Raw genomic sequence first — 15,262 nt, 5'->3', positions numbered from 1 at the left:
AGTGATATTCTATGTTGCTGTACCCAAACTGACAAGTTGTTAGAGCTGCCAGGGACCTTGATCATGGAGTTCAGTCCCCTAATTAGAGAAATGAGAAAAGCAAGCCAGAGGAGAGTTGCCCCTTGCCCGGTATCATTAATTATTTAATGACCTAAGAATCCTCCTGTAGGAAGCAGCTGTTAGTTCTCTTTAGCAGGTTGAGAAATGGGGTATTGAGAATTTAATCAGCATTTTTGAAAGAACTCAGTTGTGTGTGTGTGTGTTTTTGAAAAGCTAAGGTAGGGAGAACAAAGTCAGGCTGATAGAGGCTCAGTGGTTCACCTGCCATTGCAAGAGATGCGGGTTCGATCCCTCGGTCTGGAAGATCCCCTGGAGGAGGAAATGGCAATCCACTCCAGTATTCTTGCCTGGGAAATTCCATGGACAGAGGAGCCGGGTGGCCTGCAGTCCATGGGATTGCAAAGAGTCAGACACGACTGAGTGACTGGGCCCACAGATTTATGAAACTTACTTGTTTATTTCATTTTTCAGCTAGCAGTTGACTGATTTGATGGCATGTGTCACCATTATCTTTATTTCCTCACGTATTTGTGCAGAAGTCATTGGTACGATGCTGACAGTGCCCACTTTCCCATTTGAGGCGTTAATTATTTTTTTGCTTTGGCAGTTAAGCAAAATTAAGGAACCCTAATTTTCAGTAGAGATAAGTGACTTAAAATTTTGATTTCTTTTAAATTGCATATTAAATACTAACACCCTTCATTAGTTTTGAAAAGCAATAGCTTCTTAGGAGTATTTTCCAGTTTTTTTGAGAAAAGCAAATGTCATGTCCTTGTGACTTTTTTTTAAACAAAGTGATACCCTGAGAGATTAGCTACAAAATGATATGCACTTGTTGACTGCTTCCCTTTAACCTTGGGAAGAACTTGGGGGCTTGATTGTGGACAACACCAGCTTTGTTGACCCTGAAGTGTAGGCAGTTGGGGCCTGTGAACATGGCATTTACAGCGGTTTACTGTCGCCTGCCTCGGAAAGTTCTCTCTGGAACAGTCTGAGGTGCTCTTAGTGAGGCCTGCTTCCTGTGTGAGCACCTATTGTGGAGGCCTCCCTTGAATGGGAGGTTTGTGAGAAGTGTTTTCCCACCAGCACACAATGCGGCAACGTAAATACACTTTCCACTGGGGTCAGGCTCACAGCGCCTGGCCAGAATCCCCTTGCAAAGAAACTGTTTTGTAGTTCCATTTATTTATAGTGGCCAGTGAAAAATTAATATGCTTGCTTAATCTATTTTTAAAAATAAAAGGGAAGCCCCTTAACTAACAGTGTTTGCTGAATGTAAATCAGTTGACTGTGGCATATTTTGACCTTGCTTACTTGCTGCTCTAGGAAAATGAACGCCACCTTTTCACTAACTGTTCTGTGTATATTTGAAGCTTGAGGTTCGTGTTTTAAGAGTTATCCTTATGTGTCAGGAAAACTCCTTTTGGGTTCTCTGGTGAAGACCTGATAGGCTATGGCTAAAGAAAATAAAGCAGTGACTGTAGAAAACACTAGATCAAATCATCTGTGGATTTCAAATGGGCTCATGGAGCAGTCAATGAAGGTCTGGAGATCAGAGCAGATAAGAGTCTTACTTGGGAATGGCAACACAAAATTATTTGTCTTTATTTCCTTGGAATTGATGGTTTCCTTTGAATCCAGGGCGTAAATGCGACTACTTGAGAGACTAAACTCGGTCCCCGTCCAGTGGGCTTGGATTTATTGGCGGCAGGTCCCACTCTGTCCCCGAACTGTGCTCACATTCCAAGCCCAGGAGTACCTGCTCCCCAGCATCCATTTCCTATCCCTCCAGCCTGCTGCTCTCTTATCAAGATTTTACCAAATGAATTTGTTTCACCGAAGTACTTTAAAGAGTGTAACATAAACTCCTGGAGAGAAAAGTCCATGCTGGAATTTGGATACTTTTCATTTGGGTTAATTTGTTCTTTGTTTCAGACCCTGCCAGGTGAATTGTGGATGTATAGAGTATATAAAATAGGGACAGTTTGTCTACTAGAAAGTGAATTTACATTTTTCTTACATTTTTACATCTAAGGTGCTTGGCATGGAGTAGTGGTTGTCAGAGTCTGGTTTGGGGGGCCCTTGGGTGATCCTGAAATTCTTTTAATAGGTTTCATGAGGTTGTAACTATTAATAATCCTAAAATTTTTTTATGCCTTTTTCAATCTTATGCTTTTGCGTCCTTCAATAGTGTTAACTGAAAAATACTTGTCTTTCATGCTTTCGCATGAGGAGAAATACAAAAATTGAATTGGAGACCATGCATTTTGTAGCAGAGTTGAAATTTAAAACTATTTTTCTGGAAAGGTTTTTAAGCCTGTTAGTGGACAGCTTAAATTTGAAGTTTGAATGATTTCAAAACAAAAGAGTGTTTTACACAAAGCAGAACCTTAGTGAATAAATAAATAAATAAATAAATGCAGCCTCGTTGCATTTTCTTAACAAATTATATTAGTGTAATTAATGATGTCATCATTATTCACGGGGGGTTGCTTAGAATATAAGCAAGTACCATGCTTTCAAACATTTAGATTCACTTCATTTGCATGTGAGTTTGTATAGACCAATTGCCATTTCATCCAGTAAAACAAATCTCCTTGCAGTTTTTTTTTCTTTTTCCCTTAAAAGAAAGAAAAATTTTTTTTCTGAAAAATCCCACATCTTGGAGTTTTCAAAAATATTAGTCTGAATTAGTAAAGTGCGTATCCATGTTAAAATTTTGTTGTAATGGTCTAAAATCTGAAATGGTAAATAGATACTCCCTTGCACAGTGTGTCTTTGCACCTGCTAATTTGTTTCTTTATAAGCATCATTTCATGTGAATTTTCTGTTTCAGTACCTTGTAAGTTCTAAGGAACACCTGGTATTTGTGGTGTGTTTAGCCCCATCAGGTGAAATACAGAGCTGCTTATGAGGACGTCATCAGTTGTGGACTCTTAAAGAAATAGTTTGTTTTAAAAAACATGTTTGTAAACTGATTTTCAGTGTATTGTATACTATTCTTGTTTGTTTCTCCACCACCCCCTCTCCCCCCACATAGGAGGGGAGGAAATATTGGAACCAACATCTAAAATTAGTAATAAAGTGTTAGAAATATTTGAAATGCATATTTAATTATAAACTGAGTAAAACACCAGTGATGCTTCTACGAGACTGAAGTAATAGCTTCCGAGCTCATCCTTGTCATGAGTGTTTTATAACATCAGTTCGACAAAACTGAGTTTGTTGTTGCGTAAATAAGCATGACTGGGTTCTACATGAGCTGATTAAAGAAAAAAATTTAGTATTCTTCTGGTTAATCAGCAATGAAGGTTGAGGAAGGGGGCATGTTTTGAGACAAATTCATCTTCTGGCGCACTTAAGACTAGTCAAGATGCCACAGCTGGGAAACCAGATTTAGACTGTGAAGCTTACCTCAGATGAAAGGTTTCATAGAGCATGGTGGTCTGTTGACTTTTGTCAGAAGTGTCCAATGTGGATTTGGGTTATTGAATATAACATTTCAGTGCAAAGCTATTTAAACCTCATGTGTTTGTTTCTAGAATCCTAAAATTCTGGTACAGTCCCTGGCACACACAGTGGATACTCAGTAAATATTTGTTAAAAGAATGGTTGATTATCTTTGTTCGTGTCCTTTGATTTGATGTTATTTTAGATTTTCTTCAGCTGAGTCCTTTTGGGATATTGAAAATAATAGAATCTTGAAACCCGTTATGCCAAATACCTTGTTCTAAACAGTCTCCTTATCAATAACTTGCTAAGCTGCCTTCCTTTGTGAAGTAATTTTGCTTTTGTGTTTCATTATGGCCCATCTCTCTGAATATCACCGCTCTCTGAATATCTCTCTGAATATAGTCTCTCTGAATATCACCACTGAGGGTTTAACTTCAGTATTTTCTAGTTTGTTTTTCTGCTGGTTCCTTTTTCTCCCTAAATTTTAACCATCTGGATTACCAGATAGCACAGTGAGTTTGTTTAACTTCCCTTAAGCTACTTTAAAAAGTGTTTTTAAAAAATCATTAAATCTGCATCTTGGTAAGGATACACCAAAAATCCTGTTACTGGCTTTGTGTACAGGGAACTGGGTCTGGATAGGAGAGAATGTACTTTGGTTGGGTGTCTTTGAAAATTACCTTTTGAATTTTGTACTGTGTGCTTGTTTTGTCTTAATTTTTCAGGTTCACTAACCTGTGAGTTTTGCATCAGCCCTTCCATTGCCATGTTGTGTTGCCAGATTCCTAGATGTTACAATCAGCTCGCTCAGAGAGCGTTGACGTCTTACCATCACTTTCTGTCTGAGTCTCTTCCGGCACGTCATTTAAACTCTCTCAACCTTAGTCACAGTAATATCTGTTCAGAGGGGAGTGCTGCCTCCCTCACTTGAATGCCGTGAGGCTCGGGGACAGTTAGCGCACGGGGGCTTCAGGCCATGACTGCCTTTGCTTTGGGGACTCTTCCTCTCAGCCTTGCCCAGAAACGGTTTGGTGTTTGCAATACATTTTCCCTTCCCTCCCAAAGAAACAAGTGTTATACCTGGCTGTTAGGTACCCGAGTGGTTCTAAAAATGTGAATTTAATTCATAATCGATCTCTAAAAGCAGAATGATAAAGCACATTTTGGATCTCATTAGAGGGAAATGTGCTGCCACTACTGTCTAGCTGCTCAGTCACGTCCAACTCTGTGCGACCCTCTGGGCTGCTGTGTCCATGGGATTCCCCAGGCGGGAGCACTGGAGTGGGTTGCCTTGCCCTCCTCCAAGGGATCCTCCCCACCCAGGGATTGAACCCAGGTCTCCTGCATTGCAGGGAGATTCTTTACCGCTAAGCCACCAGGGAAGCCCATCTAGAAGTTGTGTTAAAGCACCCATATTACAGATGAAGGAACTGAGACTCAGGGCCTCTGCAGGCTCACCTGAGCCAGGGCCCTGAGCAGTGGACCTGTCAGCCAGCTGCGGAGCTTCCAGGCAGGTGGTAGTGCCCGAGGACTGGCTGAGGAGTTGAGTGTCTTCAGAGTTTAGATCTCATCTCTTTCTATAACCCTGCCGCCGCCCCTCCCCACCCCCCAACCCACCTACCTTAGAGCTTGACTGGAGTGGAGGTAGGAAGACCTAGAGCTGGAGGGGGCTTTAGGAGTGACTTTTTTTTTTTTCTTCCACTTTTGGATTATAGTTTTCTAGACTTTTTTCCAACATCCTATAGAAAAAGATATAAAGAAACAAACACACAATTTCAAGTCATTGCAAAGAAATATTTTCAGTTATTCTCATCTTTGGATAAAGTATGTGACAAAGTTAGCTTGGATGTGAGTGAAAATAAGGGCTCATAGCTTTGGAATGTTCTTTTGTAGATGCTAGACTGTCATCCTTGGGATGTGAGAGAGGGATGTGAGATTTATTGTGCTGCGTGTACCCCGAGTCTAGGTGTTCTAATAAAAATGTCTAATTACATCTGCAGACCTTTTTAAACATTGTTTAAAAACAATGAACAAAACAAATGGACCTTTTGTTGGTAAACTTTTTTTTTGAAGTTGGGCCTTCCCTTTTAGTTAATATTTGTAGAACTGAGCTGTTTATGTGTGGGTGTGGATCTGAGGTCCAGAGATTGTGTATATATAATAATGTAATTTTAAAAAAAGTTTTTGTGTTTCATTAAAGATTTGGGGTATATTGAGGGGCTGTGGAAGCAGGCAACCTCTGTATATTCATGGAGAATTATAAAAATAGCCTTGATGCATATAATGTTTACATATGACCCTCAGACATGTAGACTGTTTCTTCTTCTCAGAAATAGTGCCTTCCTTATATAGTAGTTTTGAGTTCAGACGTGACTGTGCTAAATTAGAATTAAGAAAGCATCTATGGATTCTTGAAGGTGGGGCCTATACATTAGACTACTTGACATTTCTCCTTAGCCTCTGGAGCACAGTGGACAGTTCTTTTTTTATTTGTTGTTTGAATCACATATTATTATTTATTTTAATCCATGCTGCAGTGGCGGTGGTGTTTTTAATCTAAACTCAATTTCACAGGATTTCTCCTGTGGATTTAAATGTTGCCACTTAATTCTCCTGTGTTTATAGTTGGATGCTAAAAGCAAGAATGTTTTTAAGGTTAGGAACCTTTTCAGACAACTGTGATTTAACTTCACTAATGAACTCATATCAGACAAGAAGACAAAGTCCAGACTGTTTGTGCCTCGACCAACCAGCTGGGCGCATACCTCCAGGTACTGCTCATGTCTCGAGAAGTTTTTCTGCATGAACAGTTATCACCACTCCTTCTCTCATTCAAGTGGCAAGCCATGGCAAGAGTCTTTCTTTCACAGCTGTGTAGAACTCAGCTGTAAAATTAGATTTCATTGGCATACAAGCACAGTGATTACTATCACTATTTACTCAGTATGTTCTTTTTTCAACATTTTCTTTAAGTTCTTCCTCTCTTATCCAGAAGGCTCAGATTATATTCATATGAGTAAGAGAAACTAATAGGTTTTTAGAGTTTGAGTAAACCTCTTTTTTCAGTTTTTATTTAATCTGTATGAAGTAAGCACTGTAGGCAGAGGTGTTTTGAAAGATAATAGAGCAAAAAGAAACCTTGAAGGTGAATCTATAACCTTGTCATTTGGTAAAAGGAGGAATTAATTGTCCACATTTAAAGCTGATGACTGGTAAACCTCAGATTAGAACTCAGGCTTTCCAGTCCTCAGTCTCGGGGTCTCTCTGCTCTAGCGCACTCATTGTTCCTATAACATTACTGGTGGTCCTTTGAACAGTTTTTAGTGGAGGGGCTGTGAAAAATTCTAATAAGTATCTTTAAATTTCTCTTCATATCCTTTTTGAGGGCACAGTTTGATTTGGTTTTCAGGAGAGTGTTGGCCTTTCCTCATGGTTGCCCACGGTGTACGGGACAGACAGTTCAAAGAGGAGCTCTGAAACCACCTCCAGCCTTTTCCTGGCCAATGGCGGTGCCCCACATCAGGTTCCTACGTGGCCACATGCTCATCCCACAGTCCGCGCCAACGCCACGGCCATGCTCTGGTTGTTACCAGGAGGGAGAGAAAAGTCCTGCTTGCACAGTGGCAGGAACATGGTAAAACCAGGCTGATGTGTCTTGATGGATGAGCAGATTTTTCTCAATTTCAGAGGTAAAGGAGGTGGCACAGTGCTTCTATCTTCATTATTTTTTTTTTCTATTGATGCTATTGTCGGTGTTTCTATAGTTGTTATCAGAAAGCTGTTTCTCATTTTGCTCAGAAGGCTAGAACCGTTTTGAGAATTTCTAGGTCTTGAAGTATCAGTCAGGGGTTTATCTTTCAAAAGCAGACTGGAGCAGGAAGGTAAGAGGTTTCTCTGATGAAAATAGCAATGATACTTTGATACCCTGTTACTTGTAAGAATGTGTATAACTAACTTTTAAAAAACGTTTTCTTCTCTTTTCTTTCAATAACTCTTTCCCTTCCTCATCTCTCCCTCTTTGTTTTCCTAAATCTGGCTAATAAGAGGATGACACTCTTAGGAAGCTGTCAGTCCTTGTGACTGAAGGCATGTATACACAGTGGCCACCTGTATGAGAAGAAAGTTCAGGAAAGCAGTTTTTCTTTCTTTTTTCTGGGCTGTGTGAGTCTCTGTCAAATTTTGACTTTTTAAGATTTTTCTTTCTTTACCATAGTCATGGCATATACAGTGTGAATCAGCTGCACAAACGTTTGTTGTAATAAGTTAAATTTTATTAGGCTTAGGTTTTACTTTGGGAGCCATTAAGAAACTTGTAATCACTCATAAAACATTAGCTATCTAATAATTATATTGTTTTAAAAGAGATACAGTAATTTCATAGTAACCTCTCATGCCCATCTGCCTCAAATACAACACAGCAAAACAAAGCCCCACTTCTTTTTTTTTTTTGTGATTCAATAAGTTTATCATATCGTCATTTTGACTACTAATTTTGACTCCTTGCTGTGTTGAATCAGGAAAAAAAATTTTCTTTTCCTTATTACTATTTAAGAAAAATGGCTAGAACATTTCCCTTGTGTGTTTGTGACAATTTTCTGACACATGGTCCAGAGTAGATTTTTACTGTTAGAAGTCACTAAGTATTTTTAGCAGAGAAGGAACTTTTGTTTAAGTATGAATCAAGCTATGATTTTACTAATGTGCCCATGAACATATTCTTCTCAGGCTGCAGAACAGGCAAGCAGCAAGCAAGATGTTTTCATGCTGCTTAGATTTTGTGAAGGTGATTGGTTAATGTATATTTTATTGGAAAATATTCAAGCTTTATGGAATCACGGTTAACTTTTAGTGGTATGAATTCTGAGGGCTTCTCTCATAGTTCAGCTGGTAAAGAACCCTCCTGCAATTCAGGAGACCCCAGTTAGATTCCTGGGTTGGAAAGCTCCCCTGGAGAATGGATAGGCTACCCACGACAGTATTCGTGGGCTTCCCTGGTTATTCAACGGTAAAGATCTGCCTGCACTACCAGAGACCTGGGTTTGATCCCTGGGTTGGGAAGATCCCCTGGAGAAGGGAATGGCAACCCACTCCAGTATTCTTGCCTGGAGAATCCCATGGACGGAGGAGCCTGGCGGGCTACAGTCCCTGGGGTCTCGAAGAGTTGGACATGAACTGAGCAACTAAGCACTGCACACGGTATGAATTCTGAAGATGGTTTTATTTATTAGATTATTTGCCTAATTGCTTTATAGGTCTTAATTGATTTCTATCCATCCATTTCCCATTCATCAAGAAACCCCTTTTACTTCTGCAAGTGCATTTGAATTGCAGATAGAAGCAAAAAGTTAAAACCAATGATGTGCTTTTTTTTTTTTTTTTTTTTAAGAAAAAATTGACACGATGCATTCTTCTTATTGGTTCTCGTTCTGCTTTTACGTTTTCTGCACTTCCCTGGGATGGTTTAGAATAGGTCAAAAGTCACATGAAGGTGTAGGTAAAGTGAGCCTGGGAGCCTGCACCTTGGCACTGGCCTGAGATTTAACTCGGGGCGTCCATCTCCTTTCACCCCGCGGGGTCAAATCATTTGGCACTGATGGTTATGTTTTGTTCCTTTTGGTGCTCTTGGGGTTCTTTTCCTCTTGTCATCTGAAACTAATTTGTGTACTGTACTGCTCACTCACATCTTGAATTAATGTAAGGAAATTTGGGTCATTGGCCCATGGAGTGAGGTGCAGGACATTTTGTTACTCATTTGAAGGCCAGACCCACAGACTTAAAACTCTCCCAGCAGTGATGAAGCCTTTGATTTTTTTCAAGTTAGAAATTCTTCCTAGTATACAACTGCTTTCTCTGGCCTTTGGAAATGGATCTGTGGTTCTCTCCTGAGAATCAGGTTTTTCTTTTTTTTTGTGAAATTGGCCGTATGTTTCTTAGCATAGTGTGGGGCCAAAACACCATGGAAAACCTTTTTAGACTTAGAGTGAGGGAAGCAAAAGAAAAGGAAAAAGTAATAACCCAGTGCCTAGGGTACTGTAAAAACTGAAGACCCTTTGTAATATTATTTTAAAATAAGGTGTTTTGTAAAAGCTTTAGGGTCATATTTGGACAGCACTAAATGTCTTACTAACAGTGAGGATCTGTTTTTCAGCCTGCCCAGCCCCCACCCTTGCCATTAGCTTACTTCTTTGGTTCTGGGCCTCCCTGCAGGTAAGGAAGGTAGCACACGACTTACTTTCAGGAGAGAGGCAAGTCAACCACAAGAGCTCACGTGGCATCCCTTCCCTGTCAGTCAAAAGAACAGAACTGGCCAGGCATGAAGCACTTGTGGTTTTCTGTTAGGATGTGTGGTTAGGGGAGAGGTTGTGCTGGCCTGTGGTTGTCACTGAATTCTTTGAACTGGAAGCATGGGTAAGGAAGAATTAAAAAGAATAGGAGTGAAACCTTGGAACTCTGTGTGTGAAAAAAAAAATATTCAGAGAATTAGAAAAAAAACATTGTAGTAGATGTCATCTGTTTTCCATTGGTTTATTCTGATTAGTCTTGTAGCACATTTATTGATTCTTTATTTGTAAAAGGGACTTCCCTGGTGGCTCAGACGGTAAAGCGTCTGCCTACAATGAGGGAGACCCGGGTTCAATCCCTGGGTTGGGAGGATCTCCTGGAGAAGGAAATGGCAACCCGCTCCAGTATTCTTGCCTGGAAAATCTAAGAATGAATTTATTGCGGAAACTCGGTTGTATGCGAGGACAGTGTGGATGTGGGAGAGCCTTGAGTAAAATGCATGCGTTCTGAGTTCACTTTGGCCTACTCAGATACACATCTGTCTAGGGGAGAAGGAACCCAGACCAGGATAATGAGGGTTTTGTTGGGATGATTTCTCATGAGACTTTCTGACTGACACAGAAAGCAGTTCCAGCTCAGTTATCCAGGCATCAGGACGCAGGGCACAGAGCGGAGCTTCTGAGACCCCGGAGACCACGCCTCTGTGTACGGAACCAACAACCTGGCTTCCCAGCCCAAGGAAGATTAAGATAGCAAATTGCGTATGATTCTCAGAGTTGAGGAGGTGTGGTTTGAGGTACAGCCTAATGAGGAAGAGAGGAAAAAACGTAGAATTTAAGCATGAGAACTCAAAGTTGGGGAAAATTTCTCTGAGTAGGTAAGGTCAGAAAGCCTAGGAACTCCCTACTACATCACGTTGTGACTGAACACAGTATTGTAAACAGTGACCCTACGTCCCTAAGAAAAAATAAAGTTATGGACCAGCCTGCTCTATAATGAAGTTAGAAAATGTATAATTTCCATCCACAATCATGGCAAATAAAGTTTTTGGTCCTTGAAGTTAACTCTTTGGATAGTAAGCCTTCCACATTCATTGCTTCATTTTAAAAATTCCATTTAAAAAGTTCGGTCATCTATCTTAGGCATGTCACATTCTCCAGGTCTACTCAAAGCAGTGGGACTGAGGGACACCTGTTTAAATTGAGTACATGTGTAGTTTTGTTTGGATTACCAGCCAAAACAGAGGAGACTCACTTTTTGGGGGAGCGGTCACCATTTAATCATTGATAACGTGGCAAGCTTTCCCCAGTCTCTTGGTCTGACTTAACCTTCTGTAACTGTCAATGGTTAGGGCCGAGTGGTTTTCCCAGTTTGCAGACTGAACATTTGACTTTGTATTTGGGAAAGTCATTACTTCCTCCCAACCCATCTCCATCCCTAGGAAATAACCAAAACTAGGTAATAACCATAGTACAGTATTGCTTTGTACCCTAAGTCTTATGTTTGCATCTATGGTTTTCATTCTTTTATAATTCTTCTTCCTGCCTTTTCTCTTGTCCTTTCTACAGTCCATGGCACTAAATGGTTTCTGTTCCATGATGATTTAAGGACCGGTTGCCAGGCAGTTGCCTTGTTAAATAGCTGGGCATTTTCTTGCCTAGAGATAATTTATTACTTTTTTTGTATGTCCCTTGAATTCCAGGCAAATGAACGTATCCTCTGTATGTGCATGGAGTGTAGAAAGGGGTATTTAAACATTGTTGACTGTGTGAACCACCCCATCCAGATCTAGAAACCTTGTATTGTAGGCAGGAGAAAACCTGGTTTGCCTTTGGTGGACCTCTTGGGGACTAAAAAATAGGCGTTGGATTTTTAGCAAGTTGGTGTCCTAGGGTAAAGAGGATTAACAGTTTTAGTTATGAGAAGTGAGACTCTATGGCAGAGTTCACTTTATTCATTCTTCCCTTTTTCTCCATGATTAAAGATACGGTTGTTGGCTGGTTGAGTCAGGGCACTAGGAGTGCATGGCGTTTATAAGTTCCCACTGTATGCTGTCTAAGGAGTTGATTGTATATATAGTTGACTTTTTTATGCACAGTTTCCCATCTTCCCCTCTCAGTAATTTGCAACAACCACTGCACATCTGTGAGGCGGATAATCTGTCATCTAGTAGGAAAGAAATATAGGACTCAGGCATTTTTTTTTTTTTTTTTTGTATGGAATAGTTGCATTGCCCAAAGTTGCCTATATGATTTTTAAAAGCAAATACAATTATTTCTCTGTGCCAGCGGACTTTGTTTCTCTGGGATTTTTTTCAACTCTGTGTGGGTTCCCACCTTCTCTCATCTTACATTTATAAGACTTTCATGGAACTAGGGGGGTGGTCTATCCTTTTATCCCACAGTCGCAGAACCTGGAGTTTAACTCCCCAACTTTGACCTGACACCTGTGCTTAAGAGCGCCAGCCTGTGGGGCTGGATTGCTGTATTTTGATGATAGCAAATTCTATTGTTTTATCATGACGCCAACCAGAAGGTGTCTAAAATTGGAATTGTCAGTGTTAGGTATTAATGTTGGAGTTGAGACATTCTTTGGCCTTAGGGATGGGTGGTTAGGAATGCCTGAATTTTTTTTCACTAGATCACAGTTATGTCCTTCTACCAGTGCCTGTGTTCACTGAATGAAGAGAGAATAGGTTCCGTCCTTGTGCTTGTCTGTGAGCTGATCAGGACTGTCCCTTGTGGGAGAAGGCATTGGTGCTCACTGCTTTAGCAGAGGGGAGGACAGAGCCACGGTCTCCATCACAAACAAGTGCTTTGGGACTCTTCCTTGGGAAGGAGTGAGGGAAAGGTGGGGGTGAGTGTGGAGTGCTTCTTCATGTGCAGATGCTTTATCCTCAGACCCCGCGTGTAAATTACTGCCCTGTTTATTCAGCCTCCAGTGTTGAAGAATCATTAGATAAAACACCACGCTTAAGAAATAGGCCTAAAAAAAAAAAAAAGAAATAGGCCTGTGTAATATCAGTTTGAGGAAAAGTAATCATTCGTCTCCTTGTGCACGCGTAGGGTTAAGTATATTTGAAATAAAATTGAAATGGACATTAGTACTCTGTTAGTAGTACTACTCAAAATCAAGCAGTTGATGGCTTCATGGTGTCAGTAGAAGTTATCTTGGTTAATTTTACTGTGAAAAAGTTCTGTTTCCTACATTAGGATAAACTATTGGGTTTTGAGTTTTGTACTTTTATTTGCTTAGGAACTGAGTAATTGCCTCATAAAACAGCATGATGGTACTGTTAACACTGAATTATAAGACTTGTTATTATAGAATGTGCTTCCCTAGTTGGGACATGACTTTGTTGTTTGGTACTTAAAATAATTAGTTTTTCCAAATGGGGTTATAATGAATAGTGTAAAATTTTACCTATTTAAAATAAAAAATTTATAATCTCTTGGGTGGCTTGTATGCATCATTTGATACTTCCAGGGAAGGAGTTTCTTTTGGGTGGGCTTGAGGGGAGGGAAATATATTTAATGTTCAGAATGGAGATTTTAAGAAGTATTTCTGTCACACTTGAGACAATTTAGAGATAGACATTAAAAGACTTGACCTGCTATTTTGCCTGATTTGGATATTGAGTATTAAAGGATTCATTTCCCAAAAGTCTTGAATTTGAACTTTTTGAGAACTAATTGAGAAAAAATATAAAATGGACTGTATGGCAGTTTATTTCTGAACTGATTTAAAATAGTGTATGCGTGTGTGTATTTGTTTATTCTCCTTTGTCAATGCTATTAAACTTTTTGTGGCAAAAATTTTAGACATAAGTGAAGGATGGGTAAATACTTCTTAAAGAATACATATAATCTTAAATAGAAATTTATTGTGTTCCTGCTGTTTTTTGAAAAGCTAGATAGTAGTGTCAGGTACCATTATGGAATGAAAGTGGGCTTTGTTTTGTTTTGAATTCCTACATGAAAATCATTTATTCTGTGGAAACCATGAAATGTGCGTTTAAGTCTTATTCTGTACAAGGTACTGTAGGTACTATTAGGTACAGGAAAGTTCAAGATAGGCACAAGTAATAAAGCTGTAAATAGGCAACAGGATAAATCCAGTTCAAGGAGATGATGGGAGAGAGAGAATTAGAACTTGATTAATTACTGAGTTAATAGCAAGGTCAGAAATTGCAACAACTGCAGTGTAGGTAGTTATCCTTTGCTTGGAGTAACTGCTTATGAACAGTATTTTGATCCTAATAAGAGAAAAACTTCTTAGAAGTCATTCTCTTTGGCTTCATTTTTCTGTAATTACCTTAGAGATAGCATGATAAATGTTCATTTGACACTTCTATCTTCTCAAATTATCTCATTTTATTCCGAGGAAGATCTCTAGGTTTAGGGGACTTAATATTATTCATAAATTTCTAAATAACAAGGCTGAGGAACTGGAGGTTGTGTTTACTTGACTGCTTAGAGACTCAGGTCTATGGTCTCCCATTTCAAGCTGTTTTTCTTGGGTTTTGCTGTCTGTGCTTAGTTGTTCAGTCATGTCTGACTCTTTGCAGCCCCATGAACTGTGTAGCCCACCAGGCTCCTCTGTCCATGGAATTCTCCAGGCAAGAATATTGGAGTGGGTTGCCATTCCCTTCTCTAGGGGATCTTCCCAACCCAGGGATTGAACCTAGGTCTCCTCATGGCGGGCGGATTCTTTTAACAATTGAGCTACCTGGGAAGCCACCCTGGGTTTTGCTTCACCCCTTCTAAATCCAACACCAAGTGGAAGAATTTGAGTTTCAGCTGACCTCATGATGGTGCACTTAAATAGCTGACTTGTTACAGGTGAATTTTTGCAGTCTTGAGTTCTTTTTACAAATGGTGATTTTCTTGCAGGAAGCCAGTTGAGGGAAATTCTCCATGAATGTACGTCACAATGATGATGACCGACCAGATCCCTCTGGAACTGCCACCATTGCTGAACGGAGAGGTTGCCATGATGCCTCACTTGGTGAATGGAGATGCAGCTCAGCAGGTAGGTGCAGTAGAGAGGATTTAAGTTGTCCAAGTGGGAAACATTAGCCCAGAAATTGTTTTATTTTGAGACTCAAAGATCTCTGATCTTGAACCGTTGTCATTCTCTAGAGGTCGTTTCCATTGTAGAATCACTATATGATTTTTTTTTTTATTTTTTTTTATTTTTTAAAATACCAGAAGTTGTAGTTTTTGAGAACAGCAAACTTCACCTAATCTAGCTGGTATTCTTGAAGCATCAAAAACAAGTGACTTTTGAAATGAATCATCTTGAAAATATGTACAAGTTTTTGGAATAAAGTCGTGTTTACTCATGTCGTGTATTGTGTTTGACTGATTTTTCCTGATTGGCCAGAGCAGGACGGCCTGAGCAGGATGCCCAGGGGTTGAGCCAGGTTTTGATCTCATGCAGGAGGTGACTGCCCCCGACAAGACAC

The 15,262-nt window shown here is 39.9% G+C and overlaps 1 protein-coding gene across 3 annotated transcripts in view; it reads left to right on the top strand.

Annotated features, from left to right (window-relative positions):
- Positions 1-15,262, top strand: part of FNDC3B (fibronectin type III domain containing 3B) — a 352,029-nt gene that overhangs the window by 61,020 nt on the left and 275,747 nt on the right. For all 3 annotated transcript variants that reach the window (XM_043473729.1, XM_043473727.1, XM_043473728.1), the window contains exon 2: positions 14,688-14,826. In XM_043473729.1, the coding sequence (XP_043329664.1) occupies positions 14,716-14,826 (111 nt within the window). In that variant the 5' untranslated portion in view covers positions 14,688-14,715. The remainder of the gene's footprint in view (positions 1-14,687; positions 14,827-15,262) is intronic.

Source organism: Cervus canadensis, chromosome 7 (assembly GCF_019320065.1).
Source record: "Cervus canadensis isolate Bull #8, Minnesota chromosome 7, ASM1932006v1, whole genome shotgun sequence".
Taxonomy (NCBI): Eukaryota; Metazoa; Chordata; class Mammalia; order Artiodactyla; family Cervidae; genus Cervus; species Cervus canadensis.
The sequence above is the reverse complement of the archived record's forward strand: the minus strand, read 5'-3'. Positions and strand labels throughout refer to the sequence as shown.